This window comes from Carassius gibelio, chromosome B12 (genome assembly GCF_023724105.1).
Source record: "Carassius gibelio isolate Cgi1373 ecotype wild population from Czech Republic chromosome B12, carGib1.2-hapl.c, whole genome shotgun sequence".
NCBI classification, from domain to species: Eukaryota; Metazoa; Chordata; class Actinopteri; order Cypriniformes; family Cyprinidae; genus Carassius; species Carassius gibelio.
Genome location: NC_068407.1, coordinates 3,945,178 through 3,971,102, shown reverse-complemented (window position 1 = coordinate 3,971,102; position 25,925 = coordinate 3,945,178). Strand labels below are relative to the sequence as shown.

The window sequence follows — 25,925 nt, the reverse complement described above, 5'->3', positions numbered from 1 at the left end:
AAATCTTAGCATTTCTTTACTGTTCCCAAAAAAGTTACTTTCACCACTCCGAGTGCTGACCCTTGCTTCAACTACAACAGTCTAGACGATCCCCTGAGAGCCACCATCAGCTCATTTGATGATAAATATTATTACAATCAAATATGTGATAATTATGTCAACTGGAACGGCTGGTACAGGCTCTTCTACAATGGTCAGAGTGTCCAGATGCCAGATTCATGTGTTGGTTCTGGCATGTGTGGCACAGACAAACCACTTTGGCTCAATGGCCCTCACCCACAGCTGGAAGATGGAGTGGTCACACGGCAAGTGTGTGCTTCAACATGGAATGGATGCTGTGGTTACAAATCTCATCCAATACAAGTCAAAGCTTGTCCAGGAAACTATTATGTGTATGAATTTGTCAGGCCAACATTCTGCTCAGCTTATTGTGCAGGTAAAACATTACTGTAGTCATATTTTTGCCTTTGAAATTTAACTTTTGTAGTAAAATATAATGTAAATTAATACTTGACTATCAATTATTCTTTATTTGGAGGGTAATGAGAGTTATTGGCTATTCCTGTGCTAAAATATCAGTGGTTAGCCACATTATCAGAATCCTATTATGCTGTTATGTCCGTCAGAACATGCAAATCTATTAGTAGTTGTAGCAGGAGCAGGAGAAGTAGTAGAAGTTAATATTAGTTAACATCCTCAGTAATTGTATGCTTTAAACTGAGTTGTGTAAAATGGTTGTCTTTGGTCCAATAGACATATTACAATGTGCATTTATTTTTTTTCTTTACAGAGATTATCATTGCAAACACGACAAGCTCAAATATCTCCTCAGGTATTTTAAAACAATTAACACACAACAATAACAATGTAACATCACCTATTAAGAGATAATTAGTATACTACACTGTACAATAAATCTGATTTGATGTGTGTGTTACATGAGGTTTATAATTATAAAACAATGTACCATTCAGTACATAACATGTCTGATATGTTGCAGGACCATTTTATCAATTTGGAGCTGGAGATACAGAGAATGAACATTCTGATGATGGGAGTTCACCAGTGATCTACCTTTTGCAACCATTTATATTTTTTGGACAGATATACAACCAACTATATGTAAGTGAATCTTCTACAGTTTTATTTACAGTACATCAGAAGGGCATTCACACAGAGCTACACATTTTGTTATTATTATTATTATTATTTATTTATTTTTTTACTGTACCTTCTAAATTATTGAAATAGTTTTGCTGTCTCATTATCATGGCAAACTTTATTGCTCACATTTAGTCTATTTCTTAATCTTTAAAACTGAAACTTTACTTAAAATATTAGGCAAATTTTAACATTATTCTTTTTTTTTCTTTTTTTTCAGGTCAACAACAATGGATACTTGACATTTGATTGGTCATGGTTCAGTTACTATCCATTCCAGTTCCCAGGTTATGGTGGAATAGACCTCATCGCTCCATTCTGGACAGATATTGATAACCGGGGCAATGGTGCGATTACATATCGTCAGTACACGTCTGGCAGCGTCCTTACAGATGCCACACAAGACATTAACCAATACTTCCCTGACCTGAGCTTTTCTGCAACTTGGGTTTTCATAGCAACCTGGGACAGAGTTGCATATTATCCATATTCACGAACCGTAAGAAATCCAGTCTGGATATGTACAGTCTTCTTGTTCTTTTTTAACAGTGTATATATATAAACAAAATAATTCTAAATTAATGTAACCCACCATATAGATTTAGATGATCCACACTGTATGTTTACAGTTTTTGTGATTTTCAGCAAATTGTTGGCCAGCACATGATTTTTAAATTTGTCTTTTTTCAGGAAACATCTTTCCAGGTGGTTTTGATTTCAGATGGCCATTTCTCTTTTGTTTTGTTTAATTATGGAACAATCACTCTAACTCAAAGAAATGTACAGGTGTGCACCGACATGACTAGTTGAAACTATTCCAATTTACTAACTGAAATAGAAACTAAAACATTAACTTTTGTTCACTTATTGTAGGCTGGTTATGACACCATCAGCTCTGCATACCACTTTTCAATTACTGAATCACTACAGTATAACATCACAAACTTGACATACAGCAGCAATGTCAATGTGCCAGGCAGATGGGTCTTCAGAACAGACCAAGGGTCACGAGGTTGTCAGTTTAATGGTAAGGTTATTAAATTATTTGCTCTTTGCCGTGACCCTCGATAACCACTTTTAATGTCACTTTAGCTTATTGGTAAACCCTTACAAAAAAATAAAAAAAACATCCTTGTTAAAAATAGTTTTAGGTGTTTGATCTCCTAACATACAACAATCTTGAGCTCTAAGCCATGTGCAACTGCTGTTTTGTAGGTTTTCCAGTGCAGCTCGGAGACTCTTTCTGGAGTGATGCCACCTGCCAGCAGAGATGCACCTGCACCAGAAGCGGCCTCCAGTGTACCAATGAGCCCTGCAGTTACTCCCAAGCCTGTCGTCCAGCAGCCTTCCAATACTCATGCCAGAACATTCCTCGGCAAACCTGTACCATCTCTGGTGATCCTCACTACTACACTTTTGACTATCAGGTTTTTCACTTTCAAGGGACCTGCACTTATGTTCTATCTGAGGTTAGCCTTTCTCTATAATTTATATTATTATTATTATTATTATTATTATTATTATTATTATTATTATTTTGTATGAATCAACTGGTAATCCTTGAAGTTTTATTTCAGTCTTGTGGCAGCGGTTTACCGTACTATCGCATTGAGGGCAAAAATGAGCATCGGGGCAGCACGCATGTGTCATGGACACGAATGGTCAGGGTGTTTGTCTACGATGAAGTAATTGAACTGGTCAAGGATCACTATTATGAAGCAAGGGTCAGTGTGACTATACTGCTTTAATTCTCTCTTGAATGCTGTTCATTTTCCTAATTTCCTCTTTTTCCAACATTGTACAGGTTAATGGAAGCTTTGCAGCAACACCATTCACCCTTCACAATGGCTCCATCCAGGTTTATCAGTCAGGTTTTTCCGTGGCCATCAGCACAGACTTTGGTCTACTTGTTACATATGATGCATACAGCTACGTTAGCATCTCTGTACCACATGACTATTTTAATTCCACATGTGGTCTGTGTGGAAACTTTAACCTGCATCCTGAAGATGATTTCCGTTCACCCAGTGGTGAAGTCTTGAGCTCAGATGTGGACTTTGCCAATAGTTGGAAAGTAGACAGTGACACAGATCCTGAGTGTCATAATGTCAGGTGCACAGGTCTTGCTTGTGCTGTTTGTACCTCAGATGAAATGGCTTTATACAGTGACAGCAACCACTGTGGAATCCTGGAAGATGTTTCTGGCCCTTTTGCCAATTGCCACTCTGTGCATGCGCCACAGACCTACAAAGAGAACTGTGTATATGACCTTTGCTTGGGAGGAGGGTACCAGCCCATTCTGTGCCAGGCTCTCAATGTGTACGCTACTCAGTGCCAACAGCAGGGTGTACAACTTGGTCAATGGAGACAGCAGGGCTTCTGTGGTAGGCATTGTTTTGTAATGAATTATTTCAATAGAGCAAATTAGATCTCAATCCATATTGAAAGATGACTATAATTTATCCACATTCTTCATTTTGTTCCTCTATTTTCAGAAATTCAATGCCCTGAACACAGTCATTTTGAGCCTCAAGGAACAGGCTGTCCTGCAACTTGCAGTTATCCATCTGCCCCAATGAATTGTCCCTTGCCCAGTCAGGAAAGCTGTATCTGTGATCCTGGGTACATCCTGAGTGCTGGAGCGTGTGTGCCTGAAGCAAACTGTGGCTGCAATTTTGAGGGTTTCTATTACACAGAAGGACAGTCAGTGGTGTTGGATGGTGACTGTGGGAGACAGTGTGTGTGCAGCAGCATGTCGATGACCTGCCATCAGCACCAGTGTGGTCCAGCAGAGGTGTGTAGAGTCCATGATGGTGTGAGAGGCTGCAGACCCACCGGCTATGCTACCTGCTCAGTTGAAGACCTCGGGTCATATCACACCTTCGATGGATTAAGTTTCAGATATCAGGGAGCTTGCGGATTGACCCTTGCTAGGGTTATGGGACTGTCCCCGCTACCACACTTTGCGTTGACGGTGGAAAAAGTACCCAGAGGCCTTCAAGACTTTTCCAGGTTCCTGAAGTTTGAGGCGGAAGGAATTCAGGTCTCCATCGAAATGGGAGAGGGCAGCAATGTAAAGGTTAGACAAAATATTAAATCACTAATTTGTATTTAATACAGGAGCATTATTGAATAACTTTTGTAATTCATATGCTAGATGGAAAAGTCTTCTGACACTGTTTATCACTCTCTTCAGGTGGATGGACAGATGGTTGGTCTGCCTGTCAATGTAGGCTCTGGTCGAATCCACATTTATCACAGCAGTGTGAGGGGTTTTGTCTTGGAAACAAACTTTGGGGTGAGTGTAAGAGCCGACTGGCCACACATTGTCCGAATTACGGCACCAAGCACATATAGTGGCACACTTGGAGGTCTGTGTGGAAACTTTAATGGAGACATTGCCGATGAGTTTTACACTCCAGATGCAGTCCTGTTAAATGACACTCAGCTGTTTGCGGACAGCTGGCGTGATGGTTCCCTATCAGCCCACTGCGAAGACCCAAATGACAGCTGGGAACCAGGACATTATCAGAACAGCAGCCAGTTCATTGAACATTGTAGTATCATGACTAAGTATGATGGACCATTTGCTGAGTGCAGCAGAGCAATAGATCCTCAGCAACGCATTGCAGATTGCGTTCAGCTGCTGGAGCAGACACAAGGTGCCAGAGAGGCTCTATGTGAGGCCCTGCGAGGTTACATGCTACTTTGCCAGCAGAATGGCATTGCAGTGGAAGAGTGGAGGAGTGCCACCCACTGTGGTAAGCATCTAGTTTTGTGCCTGCTGACCTAAAATTTGATTTCATTAAGCTAAAGCTTTCCTTTTGTCAATGCTCTTTTGTTATTCCAGATCCCAGCTGTCCAGCTGATACTCATTATGAAGTATGTGGCACATCCTGTCCTGCTTCCTGTCCCAGCCTCTCCTTCCCATTTCAGTGCACATTGCAGTGCCAGGAGGGATGCCAGTGTAATGATGGTAATGTGTTGAATGGAGATCATTGTGTGCCTCCCGTGGGTTGTGGTTGCCTCCACTCTGGGCGTTATCGGCAGGCTGGAGAGACGTTCTGGCATGGTGAAGAGTGCCAGTACTTCTGTGTTTGTGATGGAATCACTGGAAATGTTCATTGCACACAATCTTCTTGCAGTGAGGGGGAGGTCTGCCATGTGTTGGATGGCGAGTACGGCTGCCATCCTCAACCGCATGCTCGTTGCTCTGCTTCAGGAGACCCCCACTACATGTCTTTTGATGGCACCTACTTTGACTTCCAGGGCACATGCCGCTATGTGCTAGCCACAGTATGTAATGACACTACTGGCCTTCCGCACTTCCAGGTGGATGCAAGGAATGAGGCATGGCATGGACTCTCAGTAGCAATTACTGTAGAAGTTTTTGTCAATGTCTCTGGGCATCTTGTGCACATGTCACAAGACATGAATGGTCATTCTACTGTTCAGGTAACCACACATCACACACTGTAATTTGACTTCATAGATAATATAATGATTAATGATGTACTCTTGTAGTTATGAGGCCATGATATACAGAAAATGCATTCTTAGAACAGTTCCACTCTCCAATCAGGTTGATGGAGAGACCAGAAACCTCCCAATCCTGCTTGACTCTGGACGGGTGTCTGTGTACTCCAGTGCACAGTACATATTTGTATCAACTGACTTTGGTTTGAGTGTGAGTTATGGTGGTTCATGGACATTGAACATCATCATACCAGCGAACTACAGTGGGGTTACGTGTGGCATCTGTGGCAACTTCAACGGCCAGAGTAATGATGACTTCATGACTCCTTCAGGTGCTCTGGTGCGCTCAGCAGACCAGTTTGGAGCAAGTTGGAAGGTAGAGGACGAGCTGCCATGCAAAAATGGGTGTGGAAACAATTGTCCTTTGTGCCAGGATCAGACAACTGCCCGTTCTGTGTGTGACATCATCAGGTCCAGTCAAGGCCCCTTTAGTTTCTGCCATGTTTCTGTAGATCCCCAAGCCTACTTTGAAGACTGTGTGTTCGATGTGTGCCTTTCTGGAAACCGTAATGATGTCCTGTGTCGCTCGATCCAAACCTATGCAATTGCCTGTCAATCTAACAATGTCGTTATATATCCCTGGAGAGAAATCGCATCATGTGGTAAGTGAGATCATATTTTGTTATTTCTGTTAATGTGTAATTAACTTGGAAACGTTTTTTAAGAGATGCTTGACATAAATACATGCTGTATTCTTACATTTCTAGTCATAACCTGCCCAGAGAACAGCCACTATGAGTTGTGTGGCACAGACTGTGGTCATACTTGCTCCAGCAACATTGATGCTAGTTGTGAACACACATGCTCAGAGGGATGCTTCTGTGATGATGGGTTGGTGAGGAGTGGAGGACTCTGTGTATCAGTGGAGCAATGTGGCTGCTTGTATGATGGATTTTACTTTAATGTAAGAATTGAAACTCTCTTTTGATGAAGCTTTATTCGATTTCACAAGATATTGAAAAACAGAGCCTTGTATTTAGTATTTCACTTCTAAAGCAACTCACGCATAGTATTGTCCTTGATTCTGGAAATATAAAGTTCATTGTCTTTCGGTATGATTTCTTAGGTTGGTGAGCAATTCTGGAATCTAGAATGTTCCCAACACTGTGAGTGTTTTGCTCCAAATGATCTGCGCTGCTCTGCTTCCTACTGCCAACCTACTATGTTGTGTATGGTCAGAAATGGACACCGTGACTGCTACGGTCAGTATATGCATATAATGTTTTTTATGTTAACTATACACACACACACACATATATAGTATTATGCATTATCTTTCTGCAACTGTGTAGTGTCTATCAGATCTGGAATGTACCATATCAAATGTACATCTGGAATGTACCATGTAAAATATTTTCATGTCATTTTGTCTTTACAGAAGAGAGTACCACATACATGACCACCACCATATTAAGCCGTTCCTCAGGTATTTAAAAAGATTGTGAACAGATTTTGTGAGATATCAGTAAAAAATAATAATAATAATAAAAAAATATTTGTATTCATTTTTTTTCACTGTGATTTAATTGATATGTAGTTTTCTTATCTGTAATATTGGCTCAAAGGTGGTTAGCTTGGTTCAGATTTGTATTTATTTATTTTGAAGAACTCTTTTTAATCTGTATGTATTTTTTTCACTCTTGTAGAGCAGAGTACCGTTAACTTGACCACCAACAGACCAATCCCCCCAGGTATTTTTTAAACAGTTTTGAAAAATAAATGAATGAATAACAACAATAAACATTACATGTAAATACATGATTTCCCACAGCGGTGTTTTATCCATTTGGAGCTGGAGACATAGAGAATTATCGTTCTGATGATGGAAGTTCATCTGTGATCTACATTCTGCAACAATTCATATTTTTTGGACAAACATATAGTCAAATATATGTAAGTCAGTGAATGAGATGAATGGAAAATAACTATTATTTGTATTTATTAATTATGCTGTGTTTTGAATTCTCAAAAAAAAAAAAACATTTTGGTGACATCTTTACAATAACTTATTAATGACTTAACTTAATAAATCGCTAAAAAAACATTATTTAATGCTTAATGGATCATTAGTTAATATATATTCACAAAAATGTGCTTGTGAATATTTGCAAGTAAACTTATGAATCATTACCTAATAATTTACATTTTATGTACATTAAAAAGGCTACAAATGTCTTTAAACTTCTATTTCATATGATCAAGCACATCTTGAAAATCTTCAAAGGATTTTAACAGATGTTACAAAAAGCTTTTTATCAATGCACAACACATTTGCTGTTATTGAGGTGTGATACGAGTAGGGTTAGGCTCAGGCTTGGTGTATGGGTAGGTTTAAGGTTGGGTAAGTGATTCGGGGTGAACTTGGTTACTATAAGGGAACACGATTCAATCGGAATATGTTGTATTGTTTAGATAAATTATAAATTAAAGGGTAAGTTCACCCAATTAACAAAAATTATGTAATTAATAACTCACCCTCATGTCGTTCCAAACCAGTGAGACCTCTGTTTATCTTCGGAACACAGTTTAAGATATTTTAGATTTAGTCCGAGAGCTCTCAGTCCCTCCATTGAAACTGTGTCTACGGTCTACTGTCCATGTCCAGACAGGTAATAAAAACTTCATCAAAGTAGTCCATGTGACATCAGAGGGTCAGTTAAAATTTTTTGAAGCATCAAAAATACATTTTGGTCCAAAAATAGCAAAAACTACGACTTCATTCAGCATGGTCTTCTCTTCCGTGTCTGTTGTTAGAGGGTTCAAAACAAGGCAGTTTGTGATAATGAGCGAAACATTGACTCGTTGACATTGACTACTATTGATTAGTAAAGGTTTATTATAATTTACAATTAATAAATAGTTTCCACTTTAGATTGGGTAATGCAAAATTTTTGCAAAATTGCATTTCGATTTACATTAAATAGAATAAGATATATTAATCATTTGGTAACGTTTAATAAGTTCATTAATAAACATTAGATATGTGAATATATATTAAGTAATAAGTTAAACATTATATGTTTGTTAACGTTCAATAATGAAAGTTAGTATAACGTTAACATAGTTTTGTTTTGTTTTTTACATAAAAAATTTAAAAAAATATATAAAACTCAATGGGTCTCATTCACTAATAATTGCGTAACATATTCGTACAAATTCAACTTCTAATGAAAACTTTCTGCCTAATTCACAGCATGTGCTTTGTTCTTAACCTTATCCTAATGTTAGTGAATTTGGAGTATTCAAAATAAGGGGCTGCATGCATGAGGTTGGTCATCTGCATAAAACACGCCCAGCCCATCTCCATTTAAGGGCTTTCCACACATGCTTTCCTTAGAGCCTTTCGTCATGGATGAAACAATTTTAAGATGAAATATACATTATATAGTAAACAATATATAATGTAATTATATATAATATTTAATTTTTATCTTAAGATGAATCACATAATATATAGCCAATATATAGACCAGACAGAGTGTGATTTTTGCATATTGTGTGCTTTCAGTTGTTCCTATATTTTTTTTTATTAAATTTAGAATAAATGTTGGTACAAAAAATTGGCATTGCATTAAAGGGTTATTCCAAACCAAAGTGCTCAAAACTGGCTACTACAAAGGTCCCTTCTGAATTAAGGATTTCAAAGGGTACAACTGATGGGCACTTTGGGCCCCCATGATCCTTTGCACAGGGATGTTGTATGGCATCACACCCTTCATTCCATTCAGAAGGACTCAAACGTATGTCCTAAACTCTCACTCCAGAGAGTAAACCATTTGAAGGGATTAGGGCGTAGGAATGATCTTTTTCTGAATGGAACACAGGGTAAGTGAATTACGATATGTTCGTGACACAAAAGGTTTCATGCACAAAATTGGGCATGCACATGTTTATTGAATGAGAATGTTATGGTTTCATTAATAGTCTTTTAGCCGATTTGATAATAAATGATGGTCCTGTTCCCACATGACTGAATCTTGCATATTTTAAAATAAAATGTATTTGATAAAACATATTTATCTATTTTAGGTCAACAACAATGGACACTTGACTTTTGATGGATCATTTTCCAGCTACACTCCATATCAGTTCCCAGGTTATGGTGGAATTGACCTCATCGCTCCATTCTGGACAGATATTGATAACCGGGGCAATGGTGTTATTTCATATCGTCAGTACACGTCTGGCAGCGTCCTTACAGATGCCACACAAGACATTAACCAATACTTCCCTGACCTGAGCTTTTCTGCAACTTGGGTCTTTGTAGCAACATGGGACAGAGTTGCATATTATCCATATTCAGGAACAGTAAGAATCCTAACTTGATTTTGTGCAATATCCCTGTCCTTGATCAAAAACTAATTTGAGGAAACAAAATGTATGAACTACGTAAAGAAGAGTTGATATACTGTACATTATGATTATTGTGATTTGTGTCATCTTGAAAACTTGTACTGACTAGCACTTTTGTTATGGTCTTTTTCAGGAAACATCTTTCCAAGTGGTTTTGATTTCCGATGGCCATTACACATTTATTTTGATGAATTATGGAACAATTGCTCCAAAACGTTATGTACAGGTGTGCACAACGTGGCAAATAATATTTCGGGATTTAGAAGACTATTTAAATAAGATTTTGAATTTTTTTTATCATAATTTATCACAGGCTGGTTATGACACCATCAACTCCAGATACCATTTCTCAATTCCTGGATCATTCTCGGATAACATCACAAACTTGACATACAGCAGCAATGTCAATGTTCCAGGCAGATGGGCTTTCAGGACAGATCATGGATCACGGGGTTGTCAGTTTAATGGTAACATTTTTCTGTTCTCCTGGTCTATACTTTTTATTCCCTAAACATTCAGTAATTTCAAGTTGAAAGCCATGTGCAATTGCTGCTTTGTAGGTGCTCCAGTGCAGCTCGGAGACTCTTTCTGGAGCGATGCAAACTGCCAGCAGAGATGCACCTGCACCAGAAGCGGCCTCCAGTGTACCAATGAGCCCTGCAGTTACTCCCAAGCCTGTCGTCCAGCAGCCTTCCAATACTCTTGCCAGACCATTCCTCGGCAAACCTGTACCATCTCTGGTGATCCTCACTACTACACTTTTGACTATCAGGTTTTTCACTTTCAAGGGACCTGCACTTATGTTCTATCTGAGGTAGGTCTTTCTCCAATGCAGGGTTAGCCAGCTGCGAGAGCTGGAGAGCTAACTCTCCATGACAGCTCTCCATTAGCATTGTTGGCTACCCATGCTTTATAGTTTCTATGACTTTCTGTTTATTATATAATGAGAATGAATCAGTTGTTAATCATTAAAACTTTTAGGCTTGTGGCAACAGTTTGCCATACTATCGCATTGAGGGCAAAAATGAGCATCGGGGCAGCACGCATGTGTCATGGACACGAATGGTCAGGGTGTTTGTCTACGATGAAGTAATTGAACTGGTCAAGGATCACAATTATGAAGCAAGGGTCAGTGTGACTATACTTCTTTAATTCTCTCTTGAATGCTGTTCATTTTCCTAATTTCCTCTTTTTCCAACATTGTACAGGTTAATGGAAGCTTTGCAGCAACACCATTCACCCTTCACAATGGCTCCATCCAGGTTTATCAGTCAGGTTTTTCCGTGGCCATCAGCACAGACTTTGGTCTACTTGTTACATATGATGCATACAGCTACGTTAGCATCTCTGTACCACATGACTATTTTAATTCCACATGTGGTCTGTGTGGAAACTTTAACCTGCATCCTGAAGATGATTTCCGTTCACCCAGTGGTGAAGTCTTGAGCTCAGATGTGGACTTTGCCAATAGTTGGAAAGTAGACAGTGACACAGATCCTGAGTGTCATAATGTCAGGTGCACAGGTCTTGCTTGTGCTGTTTGTACCTCAGATGAAATGGCTTTATACAGTGACAGCAACCACTGTGGAATCCTGGAAGATGTTTTTGGCCCTTTTGCCAATTGCCACTCTGTGCATGCGCCACAGACCTACAAAGAGAACTGTGTATATGACCTTTGCTTGGGAGGAGGGTACCAGCCCATTCTGTGCCAGGCTCTCAATGTGTACGCTACTCAATGCCAACAGCAGGGTGTACAACTTGGTCAATGGAGACAGCAGGGCTTCTGTGGTAGGCATTGTATTGTAATGAATGATTTCAATATTGCAAATTAGATCTCAGTCCAAACTGACAATAATGACAATAATTTATGCACATTCTTTATTTTCTTCCTCTATTTTCAGAAATTCAATGCCCTGAACACAGTCATTTTGAGGCTCAAGGAACAGGCTGTCCTGCGACTTGCAGTTATCCATCTGCCCCAATGAATTGTCCCTTGCCCAGTCAGGAAAGCTGTATCTGTGATCCTGGGTACATCCTGAGTGCTGGAGCGTGTGTGCCTGAAGCAAACTGTGGCTGCAATTTTGAGGGTTTCTATTACACAGAAGGACAGTCAGTGGTGTTGGATGGTGACTGTGGGAGACAGTGTGTGTGCAGCAGCATGTCGATGACCTGCCATCAGCACCAGTGTGGTCCAGCAGAGGTGTGTAGAGTCCATGATGGTGTGAGAGGCTGCAGACCCACCGGCTATGCTACCTGCTCAGTTGAAGACCTCGGGTCATATCACACCTTCGATGGACTAAGTTTCAGATACCCCGGAGCTTGCGGACTGATCCTTGCTAGGGTGATGGGACTGTCCCCGCTACCACACTTTGCGTTGACGGTGGAGAAAGTACCCAGAGGCCTTCAAGACTTTTCCAGGTTCCTGAAGTTTGAGGCGGAAGGAATTCAGGTCTCCATCAAATTGGGAGAGGGCAGCAATGTAAAGGTTAGACAAAATATTAAATAACTAAGCTTTTACTCCATTCAAGAGCATAATTACATTTATTTTTCTAATTCATATGCTAGTTGGAAAAGTCTTCTGACACTGTTTATCACTCTCTTCAGGTGGATGGACAGATGGTTGGTCTGCCTGTCAGTGTCGGCTCTGGTCGAATCCACATTTTTCACAGCAGTGTGAGGGGTTTTGTCTTGGAAACAAACTTTGGGGTGACTGTCAGAGCCGACTGGCCACACATTGTCCGAATTACAGCACCAAGCACATATAGTGGCACACTTGGAGGTCTGTGTGGGAACTTCAATGGAGACATTGCCGATGAGTTTTACACTCCAGATGCCGTCCTGTTAAATGACACTCAGCTGTTTGCGGACAGCTGGCGTGATGGTTCCCTATCAGCCCACTGCGAAGACCCAAATGACAGCTGGGAACCAGGACATTATCAGAACAGCAGTCAGTTCATTGAACATTGTAGTATCATGACTAAGTATGATGGACCATTTGCTGAGTGCAGCAGAGCAATAGATCCTCAGCAACGCATTGCAGACTGTGTCCAGCTGCTGGAGCAGACACAAGGTGCCAGAGAGGCTCTATGTGAGGCCCTGCGAGGTTACATGCTACTTTGCCAGCAGAATGGCATTGCAGTCGAAGAGTGGAGGAGTGCCACCCACTGTGGTAAGCATCTAGTTTTATACCTGCTGACCTAAATTTTGATTTCATTAAGCTAAAGCTTTCCTTTTGTCAATGCTCTTTTGTTATTCCAGATCCCAGCTGTCCAGCTGATACTCATTATGAAGTATGTGGCACATCCTGTCCTGCTTCCTGTCCCAGCCTCTCCTTCCCATTTCAGTGCACATTGCAGTGCCAGGAGGGATGCCAGTGTAATGATGGTAATGTGTTGAATGGAGATCGTTGTGTGCCTCCCGTGGGTTGTGGTTGCCTCCACTCTGGGCGTTATCGGCAGGCTGGAGAGACGTTCTGGCATGGTGAAGAGTGCCAGTACTTCTGTGTTTGTGATGGAATCACTGGAAATGTTCATTGCACACAATCTTCTTGCAGTGAGGGGGAGGTCTGCCATGTGTTGGATGGCGAGTACGGCTGCCATCCTCAACCGCATGCTCGTTGCTCTGCTTCAGGAGACCCCCACTACATGTCTTTTGATGGCACCTACTTTGACTTCCAGGGCACATGCCGCTATGTGCTAGCCACAGTATGTAATGACACTACTGGCCTTCCGCACTTCCAGGTGGATGCAAGGAATGAGGCATGGCATGGACTCTCAGTAGCAATTACTGTAGAAGTTTTTGTCAATGTCTCTGGGCATCTTGTGCACATGTCACAAGACATGAATGGTCATTCTACTGTTGAGGTAACCACACATCACACACTGTAATTTGACTTCATAGATAATATAATGATTAATGATGTACTCTTGTAGTTATGAGGCCATGATATACAGAAAATGCATTCTTAGAACAGTTCCACTCTCCAATCAGGTTGATGGAGAGACCAGAAACCTCCCAATCCTGCTTGACTCTGGACGGGTGTCTGTGTACTCCAGTGCACAGTACATATTTGTATCAACTAACTTTGGTTTGAGCGTGAGTTATGGTGGTTCATGGACATTGAACATCATCATACCAGCGAACTACAGTGGGGTTACGTGTGGCATCTGTGGCAACTTCAACGGCCAGAGTAATGATGACTTCATGACTCCTTCAGGTGCTCTGGTGCGCTCAGCAGACCAGTTTGGAGCAAGTTGGAAGGTCGAGGACGAGCTGCCATGCAATGATGGGTGTGGAAACAATTGTCCTTTGTGCCAGGATCAGACAACTGCCCGTTCTGTGTGTGACATCATCAGGTCCAGTCAAGGCCCCTTTAGTTTCTGCCATGTTTATGTAGATCCTCAAGCCTACTTTGAAGACTGTGTGTTCGATGTGTGCCTTTCTGGAAACCGTAATGATGTCCTGTGTCGCTCGATCCAAACCTATGCAATTGCCTGTCAATCTAACAATGTCGTTATATATCCCTGGAGAGAAATCGCATCATGTGGTAAGCGAGATCATTTTTTGTTATTTCTGTTAATGTGTAATTAACTTGGAAACCTTTTTTAAGAGATGCTTGACATAAATACATGCTGTATTCCCAGTCATAACCTGCCCAGAGAACAGCCACTATGAGTTGTGTGGCACAGACTGTGGTCATACTTGCTCCAGCAACATTGATGCTAGTTGTGAACACACATGCTCAGAGGGATGCTTCTGTGATGATGGGTTGGTGAGGAGTGGAGGACTCTGTGTATCAGTGGAGCAATGTGGCTGCTCGCATCACGGATTCTACTTTAATGTAAAGACTGAAGCTCTCTTTTGACAAATCTTTATTCAATTTCTTCTATAAGATATCAGAGCATTGTATGTAGTATAGCCATTCTAAAACAACTTATATATACACTGTTTTGGAAGTTTAAAGTTGATTGTTTTGTGGTATAATTTCTTAGGTTGGTGAGCAATTCCGAGATGAAGAATGTTCCCAACTCTGTGAATGTTTCGCGCCAAATGATTTGCGCTGCTCTTATTCATCATGCCCATCAACAATGGAGTGTACGGTCAGAAATGGACTTCGTGGCTGTTATGGTCAGTAAACCTTTTTGATATCTCTTTGCATCACCTAAATGTTTGTGTTTACCCACCAAGAAAATATTGTTGAGTTCCTGTGGGGAAAATGAATAGGTAAAGCCCTAACAGAACCAAGACCACTGAACAAGTTGATAGAACGAGCTATTTAATTTTAGCCTTCTTAGAAGACAACACTTCACACATGACCACCACAAAATCAGTTATTCACTCAGGTATTTTGTAATGTTTTTTTGTAATTTGTCTCAGTTGACAAGATGTTTCAAATCCTTATGGAGGCAATCATTAGAAAAGCTACTTCCAGAGCCAAGGCCACTGAAAAGGTGGATGATAGTTGGTATATTGTAAAAAAATAATTTAATGTATTTTTCTCTTTACAGAAGAGAGCACTACACACATTATCACCACCTCATCAACCCTTCCCTCAGGTATTTTCTATATACGTTTTGTAATTTTACGATTTGTCTCAGAGGTGACTGACTTGGTTTAGAACTCTAGAACTGTTGCCTCCCTTTTCACTGTTGCATTTGTTTCTCTGTCTCCACAGAAGAGGGCACCACCTACATGACCACCATCAGATCAACTATTCCCTCAAGTATTTTTTTAATCAATTTAGAAAACAACAACAACACATATTTGAATTACACATTGAATGAAAAGTTGTAAAGTGAACTGATATCATTAATGGTGTTTTTGAGTTAGTTCAGTAAAACAAAAAGTCCTATTGCTCAATCTGTTATCGCAAAGATTGTTTTATTTCAAAGGAAGCCATGATATTATCTTCACAAAATGTTATGTAATAATATTAATATGTGTTTTATCAATGCCTCAATTTATGTCATTGATTCTGTTGTTGTTCTCTTCTGTGAAGGAGACCCCTGTCAAGAGCTCAGCTGCACTGAGATTGAACGGTGTGAAGAGAAACATGGTGTTTACGGCTGTTCCTGCATGGCAAACCATCACAGATCTCAGCATGACTCCTTTGGTTGGACTCATTCTACCACTACATGTCAATGTTGTTTCATTGATTATACAGTATTTTTGTGTATTTAACATTCTCTTGGATGTTTCTCTTTCAGATTTCACTGAAACCTGTGAAAGCAGCTCTGGCTCCATGTCTCTGTCTCGCTGTCAGCTTTTTGAGGCTGGTTTTCCTTCCGACATCTTACACCTCAATGACCCCAACTGCAGAGGAACAGTCCAGAATGGCAGAGTGGAGTTCTATTTTGATAACAATGAACACGTCTGTGGCACAAATCTTGTGGTAGGATTCATTATGTACATCCTTGAATGGTCAAAAGAACTACAAATGCTCTCTTCAAAAGATCCCTCAATCGACAAATATATTCAAAAAATATTTCCATACAGGCCAATGGCACCCACTTCATCTATGAGAACTTTATTGTGGGGGAGCCAAACTTAGTTGGGCATCTCATCAGCAGGAAGAAAATTCTGAAGCTTTCTTTCAGCTGTGTTTACTCACAAACCCAAACACTTTCCATGGACATCAACCCTCTGGAGAGGTGAGGCACACTGACTTTAGCCAACTCATGGAATTAACTATTAATAGATATTTGTAGTTGATACATATCATGTTAAATTTCATCAGCTCTGTGCACGTGAACCTTCCTGCTGGTCAAGGGACATATCGGGTCAGGATGATTCCATATCAGGATGCTGAATTCTCCAACCCCTTCGCTGGTAGTGTGAACGCAGAGCTGAGCAAGCGGATTTTTGTGGAAGTTCGTGTTGATGGAGTCGACAGCCGTCAGTTTGCTTCAGTGATTGACACATGTTGGGCTACACCTGTGAACGATCCTCATTACCCTCTCCGCTGGGACCTAATAGTTGACAGGCAAGTCCATGTTTTTGTTTGATTGTTTCTCTTTACTTAGCACAAACCAAATAAAGAAATTGGTTCATTATTTGCCCTCATATCTTTTCAAACTCTAATTGTACAACCATTTTTTATAATATAAATATATCTTTATAATATATTTATTATCCTTTTCCAAAATGCTCAGGTGTCCCAATCCTAATGATGATACAGTGCAGTTGCTGCAAAATGGTGTTTCTACATCCAGCCGTTTCTCCTTCGAGATGTTTATCTTCACTGCAGACTCCACCAAGGTTTACGTGCACTGCGCTATTCACCTTTGCCTTCTGACAGACAATCACTGCTCAGTGGTGAGTGAACAAATTAATAAGTAATAAAACCTTTCAGATGTTTTTTTTTTCTTATGGACTTGGACATTATCGTCACTATTAGTAAGTGTTGTCAATTTTCTTTAAGTAAAAGATACTTATGAGTGACAGTCAATGGAGAAAGATGCTATTTTGTTTCTAACTGCTATAAACCACAAGTAGGAGCAGATGGGGTCATGCTGACTAGAAAAACCTCAACTCCTTTGGCTTAACCAACTGATGATAACTTAAAATGATACAAATTGGTTGTCTTTTCATCTGTTTTTCAGCACTGTGACTCTGAACACCATAGAGTGGGCAGATCTGTGGATTTTCATGACAGTAATTCCATATCTATTGGTCCATTGATATGGTCTGACAGTAACAAAGGTAACTTATGAAACAAAACAACAACAAAAAGAGATATACTCTTTATGAATATTTTAATTCAGCAATCGATATGACAAAAAAAAAAGTGTTGTAGCTCTAAAACCTTCACATACTCTGTTCTGGAGCAAAGTGGATGCATAAGAATGATTAAAATAACGCGCTGTAAAAAAAAAAAAAAAAAAAAAAAATTTTTATATATATATATACACTCGTGAAGTGCTGCAATCAACTGACTGCTGTGTGATTTCTGTTGACAGATACACCGATGCCACGCCAAGTGCTAGCATCCAGGGCTCCATCTCTGTTGGGTTCTCTGACTATATCACTTATTTCGCTGTTGAGTCTTCTGATTATCTTCTAGAATATTTCCACTGACAATCAACCTAATGTTTTAACACATCTGTTCTTCAATATATTTTTATTATCTCTTTCCCGATGAATGTGACGCTGATGCCAGACTGTTACAAGCTTTCTATAAATGTGACCTTTGGGTGAATGTTGAAAATGTTTTCTAAATCAAACAATCTTGTTACTATTATTATTACTTTTGTTAGGATAAAGCATATTGAATAACGTGATAAAAAAAAAAAAAAATCACAACCTCTGTGTTTTGGGTACATATTTTCATTTCTGTGTGTGTGATTTTGTTTTTACTATTGTTTGTCACAATGTAGTTACTTCAGCTATTTTCTGTTCTTAGTCAGGCTTAGGCTTCATCCTATAATGAACCATCTCAAGCCAAATCAGCTATACACAGACATTATATGGGTCAAATGCTGTTTTGCAGATAATTGTGTTAACAGATGACTGGTTTCTCTTCATTCTTTACTGATACAAACATGTTTTCACTGATTTTGTGTATATTTGGATTTTTACTGAAAAATGCACTGTACATAAGAAACCTTAACATAAAAATTATGAATTTAGAATTAATCATTATAATGATTTAATCATTTAGCAGATTCATTTGTTAATACTAACATGAAGAATTTAAATAGAACAAATATTGAAAGGGACCTTCTTGCTATTCTCGCTTACACATTAAAGTTATATTAAAGTTTGAATTGTCTACTGATGAATACTGTTAGCTCCTGATACATGTTAGATTGTATGAGATTTTCTAATTTATTTGCCTTTAAAAACATTTGCTCAATAAATCGAACTATTTCAATCTAAACTGCAGCAGTGCCATAAAAAAATAATAACTGCTGCAAACACACTTGTTGTATGAGAAAAATAGGCCTCTGTAGAAACAATACATGCCTATTGTTAGCATAAAAGAAAAACACCAGCTAGATTGTGAAATGAAGTGTCTTATACCAGCACTGCACGTCTGAGGAAACAACAACAACAATCGAATTCACAAACAAAGAGATCAAGCATACTCTTGCATTAAGCACAGTGTACATATGCGTCATCCTACTTTAAAATGTCAAAAGTCACCATTTTCTAAACTCAGAAAGGTTAATTAGTCGACTGAAGAAACACATACCAAACCATACCATAATCTGCTGTGGGGTGGGGAGAATTTATGGTATGCATAATATATGAAGAAAAAAACAACAACAAAAACATTTTTTGAAGTATTGTAAGAAAAGAAAAAAAAAAATAGAATAACTCCTAGGTCCAACCATGTTCCGCCTACCATTTAAAGATTATAAGAATCTAAAACCTGCAGTTCAACATCACTGTATTTAGTTTGAACTGTTGAAGAGACAAACACTCAAAAATACTCTGCAGCTTCATTTCATCTCAGGTAAAGTTCATCTCATCTGACTCCTCTTTTGATATAAATTATTATGCAGCAATGGTTTTCTGATATTGTTTTTTTCTTCTTCTTTAGTTTAATCCTTGTATATCTAGGAATTATTCGGCAAATTCCATTACTGATGCATAGAAGATGTCGATTTTAATAGAAGAATAACATCCTGGGTTTCACTTTATTTTGATGATCCTTTTAACACATTCTTGTTGACTAGAAGTACTGTTGCACCTACATATCTACTAACTCTCATTAGAGTTCTAGTAGAGTATTAGTAGACATGGTAGGGTTAGGGTTAAGTAGACATGTACTTGCAAAGTTACTAATGGTCAGTAGAATGTATTTTGGCCAGCACAATAAACAGTTAGCAGAAACAAAGCAGACAATTTACTAATATTTTAATGAGAGTTAGTTGACATGTAGCTGCAACATGACTTATTATCAACAGAATGTTCAAAAGGGACCATCAAAATGAAGTGTTACCCCTTGTCTGTGTTTAAAAATCATTTTCTAAATAGCACAACATTTGGCAGAATAATAAAATTATAAAAATAATTATAATATTGGTATATTTTATAAGTTCAGTGTAGATATTTTATAAATTCATCAGAAGTAATATAATCAGTGTCTCGGTACTATGATACTATTACTTTTATCAATACTATCAGATCAATACTAATCAAAATAAAAAAATATATATATATTTTTTTTTTTTTCAGATCAGTTTTACGTCATCTTGACGTACAACCTCAATGAAAAAATGAGGTTTCTAATCTTATTCAGTGTGTCACTACTGCTGAAAAATTGTGAGTTTCACATCTATAAAAAATGCCAGCCTATGGCCAAGAATTAGTTGCACAATTAAATAAGTGAATTGACAAAATGCTTTTGTATTCAACAGGTGATAGAATCGGAGGACAAACATCGGGTAGGCTAATCGTTATACTTGGGGTCTGTTTCGTCATGAATTATAACAGTTCTTCCCCTTTAAGTAAATATATATTATTTCCAAAAAAAAAAAAAAATGCTGCTCAAGGTACTTTATAAGGGTTTTGGTTTTACAAAATGCTCAACATAACCTCCGATTAGTTTTGCTGTCTTTATGTATTAACAGTCCATTTATTTAAGTGGATGTATTTCTTCTTAACCACGGAAAACTCAAAAATGCAAGTCAAGATGCTCAGTAATCTTAACAATTTTAATCAAAATTGTATCGTCAATATGCCTTCTGATCATTCATTAATTGAAAATAGATTTTGAAATAATGAAATATTTTGAAAATTAATTTATTCCTGTGATCAAAGCTAAATTTTCAGCAGTTTATGCTCCAGACTTCAGTGTCACATGCTCCTGCAAAAATGATTTTGATATGCTGATTTGCTCAATAAATAATTAATTATTATTGTTATATACTTTCAGTTTTAGATATTTTATGTATTTTTTCAATTTTTCTCACATTTTAGTTGTTTATATATACACATAGTTGAAGTACATATATATAGTAATGTTAGTTTTTAAGTATTTATATTATAGTTATATTCCTTTAATTTAAATTAATGAAAATACTGTAACAATTAGTTAACAAAAGAAATGCTGACTTTTACAGTAAAACTATTTAGACACACAAGAATTCAGGAAACACCAAAATATAAAAAGTAAATATCAGTCCATTGTTCTGACCAATATTGTTAATTCTGAAGTGTATAAAATTTTATATAAAACTAAGGTACTAAAGTAACATCTTTTACTTTGTGCATGTTATCATTTCTAGCTTATGCATATTTGATCCTGATTTTTAAAAACAAGCATATAATTTTTGTAAGTATGTAAAAATGCATCGAGCATGTACAAAAGTAAGGTGTCTAAAAATTTACAAAACCACTACAGTAGCAAATCTGTGCACACAACCACACTACTGATACATACACCATGTGACAACTAGCAGCTTACAACAACATAATACTAATTTTAAAACGATTGACATTACTGTATAATTATTTGTCCCAGACCTTACCCAGACATCAGTGTACACGACAGGAACGGAGGCAATCCCCCTCACAGAATCTGTTGGTAAAGTATTTCATGTCTTATGTTCACATGATTTTAGCTTGTGATGGTACTATAAACTGTAAATGCTTGTGAAACATCTGTCAGATGTAGGACTATTTCAGTTGCTGGAGAACATTTGTGTGGCTATATGACACATTCTCACAAAAGTATGGCTAAATTATGGAGACATAGCATCAAAAACTTCTAAACAAGCTTGAAGTTTGCTCCAACTTTGGTCATTATTCAATGTTGTTGTTCTCTTCTGTGAAGGAGACCCCTGTCAAGAGCTCAACTGCACTGAGATTGAACGGTGTGAAGAGAAACACGGTGTTTACGGCTGTTCCTGCATGGAAAACCATTACAGATCTCTGAATGACTCCTTTGGTTGGACTCATTCTACAACTACATGTCAATGTTGTTTCAGTGATTATACTTTTGTTTTTGACATTCTCTTGGATGTTTCTCATTCAGATTTAATTGAAACCTGTGAAAGCAGCTCTGGCTCCATGTCTCTGTCTCGCTGTCAGCTTTTTGAGGCTGGTTTTCCTTCCGACATCTTACACCTCAATGACCCCAGCTGCAGAGGAACAGTCCAGAATGGCAGAGTGGAGTTCTATTTTGACAACAATGAACACATCTGTGGCACAAATCTTGTGGTAGGATTCATTATGTACATCCTTGAATGGTCAAAAGAACTACAATTTATTTTATCTTTTTTGTAAATCATACATTAAAAAGTCCCTTAAAATATACAAATTCAAATAATATGTCCCAACAGGCCAATGGCACCCATTTCATCTATAAGAACGTTATTGTGGGAGAGACAAACTCATCTGGACACCTCATCAGCAGGGAAATAATTCTCAAGCTTCCTTTTAGCTGTGTTTACTTACAAACCCAAACAATCTCCATGAACATCAACCCTCTGGAGAGGTGGGACTCACCTATTGTGAAGAACAAATACATTGTAAATATTTCTTTGAATTGTCTCGAAATTGCTGGATTATTTGTCTGTTATTTCAACAGTGCTGTGCACATGACCCTTCCTGCTGGTCAAGGGACATATCGGGTCAGGATGATTCCATATCGGGATGCTGAATTCTCTCACCCCTTCGCTGGTAGTTTGAACGTAGAGCTGAAAGAACAGATTTTTGTGGAAGTTCATGCTGATGGAGTTGACAGCCATCAGTTTGCTTCAGTGATCGACACATGTTGGGCTACACCTGTGAACGATCCTCATTACCCTCTCCGCTGGGACCTCATCACTAACATGTAAGCTGTGTGTTAATTTAGTTTAAAACCCAAAAACCAAAATTATGTAATTAATAACTCACCCTCATGTCGTTCCAAACCAGTAAGACCTCCATTTATCTTCGGAACAGAGTAGATAGTTTAGATTTAGTCCGAGAGCTCTCAGTCTCTCCATTGAAAATGTGTGTACGGTAAACTTTCCATGTCCAGAAAGGTAAGAAAAACATAATCAAAGTGGTCCATGTGACATCAAAGGGTCAGTTAGAATATTTTGAAGCAACGAAAATACATTTTGGTCTAAAAATAGCAAAAACTACGACTTTATTCAGTATTGTCTTCTCTTCCGTGTCTGTTGTGAGAGAGTTCAAAACAAAGCAGTTTGTCATATCCGGTTCGCGAACGAATCATTCGATGTATTCTTTCTTTTAGAATCATTCTTTTTTAACCAGTTCACCAAATCAAACTGAATCGTTTTAAATGGTTCACGTCTTTAATACGCATTAATCCACAAATGACTTAAGCTGTTAACTTTTTTAATGTGGCTGACACTCGTTCTGAGTTAAAACAAACCAATATCCCGGAGTAATTCATTGACTCAAACAGTACACTGACTGAACTACTGTGAAGAGAGAACTGAAGATGAACACAGAGCCAAGCCAGATAATGACTCGTTCACGAGTCAAGAATCTGTTGCATCGGTTTTCGGATCACCAGTAGTTCTTTCGGACAGTTCGATTCAATAAACCGGTTGAAGAAAACGGTTCACCGGTTCTTTTGCGCTCAACGTAATGGCGTCATTGGTGACGATTGCCCTTCATTCAAGCCTTCGGTTTACCCGCGCTCATAACACTATCACAGAATCAGTTCAGAATCAATCACCAAAATAATCAGTTTGGTTCAGACGCTCTGTGTGTCGGTCTGTTTCACGATGAATCACACATGCGCAGTATCATCAGCTCCTCTGTTCTCGAATCGGACATGTCTGACAGAAACGGTTCTTGTATGATAGTTCACGAACTGGATATGACAAACTGCTTTGTTTTTAACTCTCACAACAGACACGGAAGAGAAGACAATGCTGAATAAAGTTTTAGTTTTTGCTATTTTTAGACCAAAATGTATTTTCGATGCTTTTAAAAATTCTAACTGACCCTCTGATGTCACATGGACTACTTTGATGATGTTTTTCTTACCTTTCTGGACATGGACAGTGTACCATACACACAGTTTCGATGGAGGGCCTGAGAGCTCTCGGACTAAATCTAAAATATCTTAAACTGTGTTCCAAAGATAAATGGAGGTCTTACTGGTTTGGAACGACACGAGGGCGAGTTATTAATGACATAATTTTAATTTTTGGGTGAACCAACCCTTTAATTGAAAACTTAATGAAATTTGATTTAATGTAAAATTCTATTTAATTGTGTGTGTATATAACACGCGTTGGTGTGCAAAGTAAATAAAATTGTGAAAATTCTCAGTTTCCAGTGTTGTGAAATTCAAAAAAACTGAATAACAAGTAAGTTTAAAAGTGTTCATGAATTAATGTTTTTACAATTTTCACGAGAACTTCTCTTTAAAGCAAAAATGTAAAACATTAGAAGTTAATGTTTTTTTTTTCATTACTATTTGTTAATCAGTTTAAAATTTCACAACACTGGAAACTTACAATTTTCACAAACACTGATTTCTTTATTGTCCATATTTTCCTCTTCTTATAAAAAAACTGCATTGAAATAAAAAATTAAAACTGCCAAACCCATAACAAAACTTTTCAACCTTAATTTAAAGAAATAAAATGTTTAAATAAAGCTGTAATATATTAATTCAACTTAAACAACTCTGCAGTGCATACAACAACAGAGGCAATCACTCTTAAAGGATTCACTGTTATTGTTTTACGGTATATTTTCAGATTCATTTTTTTATTAAATGATTATCATTATGAATATTCTCAGGTGTCCCAGTCCAAATGACAAAGTGGAGCTTCTGCAGAATGGTGTTTCTACATCCAGCCGTTTCTCCTTCAGCATGTTTATCTTTGTTTCAAACTCCACAAAGATTTACCTGCACTGCGCAATTCACCTTTGCCTTCTGACAGACAATCACTGCTCAGTGGTGAGTGTGCAAATCCTGTCACAACATCAAATGTTTAAGGAGCACACTTACCCCTAAAGATACTTGTGGCTGTCCTCTGCTGATGATGTTTGTGACATTTATTTGATGACATAAACTGACATATGACCTGAATGTCCTGTTTTCGTTACTTTTAGCGCTGTGACTCTGAACACCATCACAGAGAGGTCAGATCTCTGGACTTCCGTGACAGTACTTCCTTATCTGTGGGTCCTTTGATGTGGTCTGATGGTAACAAAGGTGATTTATGGAATTTGAATAACAAAACAGTTGTGTTGTCTGTGATTCATTTATATCTGACATATTTTATGTCTGCAATGGATCACAAATCATATTTTACATCCCCTCTTGATAGGTGTGCAGGTCTCAAACCAAGTGTGGGTGTCTAGGGCTCCAAGTCTGTATTCTTCTCTGATGATATTACTCATTTCTATGATAAGTATTCTTCTAGACTTTTCCTACTAAATAATCATTTTAAGGACTCTCCCTGTAACCTGTGTTTGATTAATTCGGCACTGGTGACATATTCACTTTACTGTATGTAATCTGAACCTCATGTTAACAATTTCAGTTTGCAGACATTGCTGAACTGTTTATTCTGATAAATGTAACTAGTACTCTTATGAGATGGAATATACACAGAGTGAACTGCTTTGTGTTTGGTACAGTATGTGTGAGTTCAAAACATTTTGTGTTTTTATTCATGAGCCAGTAGTAATTAAACGTATTAGTTAGTTTAGGCTTCATCTCATGTCAAGTTTAAAAATAAACCAAATATGTAACTTATTTCAATTTAGCTAGTTGCCAAGAAAACATATATTTTATATCATTTAGTTAATTGATATATACATACATATATATTACTCTGCATTTAAATCCTTACAGACTATAAATTAATTTTATAAAACACAAACTTAATCAACAGTTTATCCTAATTAAGCAAAGTAATTCTATTGCTTGACTGGATTTACAGGAA

The 25,925-nt window shown here is 38.1% G+C and overlaps 2 protein-coding genes across 2 annotated transcripts in view; both read left to right on the top strand.

Annotated features, from left to right (window-relative positions):
* The window catches only part of LOC127969286 (IgGFc-binding protein-like), a 38,189-nt gene extending 18,912 nt beyond the window's left edge, over positions 1-19,277 (top strand). The window contains exons 18-54 of the mRNA XM_052571137.1: positions 35-436; positions 1,001-1,122; positions 1,382-1,660; positions 1,852-1,947; positions 2,035-2,188; positions 2,377-2,630; positions 2,739-2,885; positions 2,966-3,545; positions 3,657-4,240; positions 4,358-4,922; positions 5,012-5,610; positions 5,744-6,299; positions 6,405-6,601; positions 6,764-6,899; positions 7,076-7,123; positions 7,344-7,388; positions 7,469-7,590; positions 9,727-10,005; positions 10,184-10,517; positions 10,611-10,864; positions 11,032-11,178; positions 11,259-11,838; positions 11,952-12,535; positions 12,655-13,219; positions 13,309-13,913; positions 14,041-14,596; positions 14,694-14,890; positions 15,042-15,177; positions 15,558-15,605; positions 15,725-15,772; positions 16,049-16,162; positions 16,257-16,441; positions 16,546-16,700; positions 16,787-17,032; positions 17,202-17,364; positions 17,652-17,751; positions 18,009-19,277. Coding sequence (XP_052427097.1) covers positions 35-436; positions 1,001-1,122; positions 1,382-1,660; positions 1,852-1,947; positions 2,035-2,188; positions 2,377-2,630; positions 2,739-2,885; positions 2,966-3,545; positions 3,657-4,240; positions 4,358-4,922; positions 5,012-5,610; positions 5,744-6,299; positions 6,405-6,601; positions 6,764-6,899; positions 7,076-7,123; positions 7,344-7,388; positions 7,469-7,590; positions 9,727-10,005; positions 10,184-10,517; positions 10,611-10,864; positions 11,032-11,178; positions 11,259-11,838; positions 11,952-12,535; positions 12,655-13,219; positions 13,309-13,913; positions 14,041-14,596; positions 14,694-14,890; positions 15,042-15,177; positions 15,558-15,605; positions 15,725-15,772; positions 16,049-16,162; positions 16,257-16,441; positions 16,546-16,700; positions 16,787-17,032; positions 17,202-17,364; positions 17,652-17,751; positions 18,009-18,112 — 10,286 coding nt within the window. The 3' untranslated portion in view covers positions 18,113-19,277. The remainder of the gene's footprint in view (positions 1-34; positions 437-1,000; positions 1,123-1,381; positions 1,661-1,851; positions 1,948-2,034; positions 2,189-2,376; positions 2,631-2,738; positions 2,886-2,965; positions 3,546-3,656; positions 4,241-4,357; positions 4,923-5,011; positions 5,611-5,743; positions 6,300-6,404; positions 6,602-6,763; positions 6,900-7,075; positions 7,124-7,343; positions 7,389-7,468; positions 7,591-9,726; positions 10,006-10,183; positions 10,518-10,610; positions 10,865-11,031; positions 11,179-11,258; positions 11,839-11,951; positions 12,536-12,654; positions 13,220-13,308; positions 13,914-14,040; positions 14,597-14,693; positions 14,891-15,041; positions 15,178-15,557; positions 15,606-15,724; positions 15,773-16,048; positions 16,163-16,256; positions 16,442-16,545; positions 16,701-16,786; positions 17,033-17,201; positions 17,365-17,651; positions 17,752-18,008) is intronic.
* A 102-nt stretch (positions 19,278-19,379) lies between these two features.
* On the top strand, positions 19,380-25,584 carry LOC127969555 (pancreatic secretory granule membrane major glycoprotein GP2-like). Its single transcript, XM_052571607.1, has 11 exons — positions 19,380-19,507; positions 20,233-20,319; positions 20,415-20,441; positions 21,521-21,583; positions 21,833-21,946; positions 22,034-22,218; positions 22,341-22,495; positions 22,589-22,834; positions 24,772-24,931; positions 25,087-25,189; positions 25,305-25,584. Exons 2-11 carry the CDS (start codon positions 20,274-20,276, stop codon positions 25,412-25,414), a joined length of 1,209 nt encoding a protein of 402 aa, XP_052427567.1. The 5' UTR covers positions 19,380-19,507; positions 20,233-20,273; the 3' UTR covers positions 25,415-25,584.
* The last annotated feature ends 341 nt before the right edge of the window (positions 25,585-25,925 follow it).

Excerpts from the sequence above, each read along its gene's own strand:
- LOC127969555 (XM_052571607.1), top strand. The coding sequence starts at position 20,274 with ATGAGGTTTCTAATCTTATTCAGTGTGTCACTACTGCTGAAAAATT. Across the intron at positions 22,496-22,588 it reads AACATCAACCCTCTGGAGAG|TGCTGTGCACATGACCCTTC; the intron begins GTGGGACTCACC and ends TTATTTCAACAG. Across the intron at positions 22,835-24,771 it reads TGGGACCTCATCACTAACAT|GTGTCCCAGTCCAAATGACA; the intron begins GTAAGCTGTGTG and ends GAATATTCTCAG.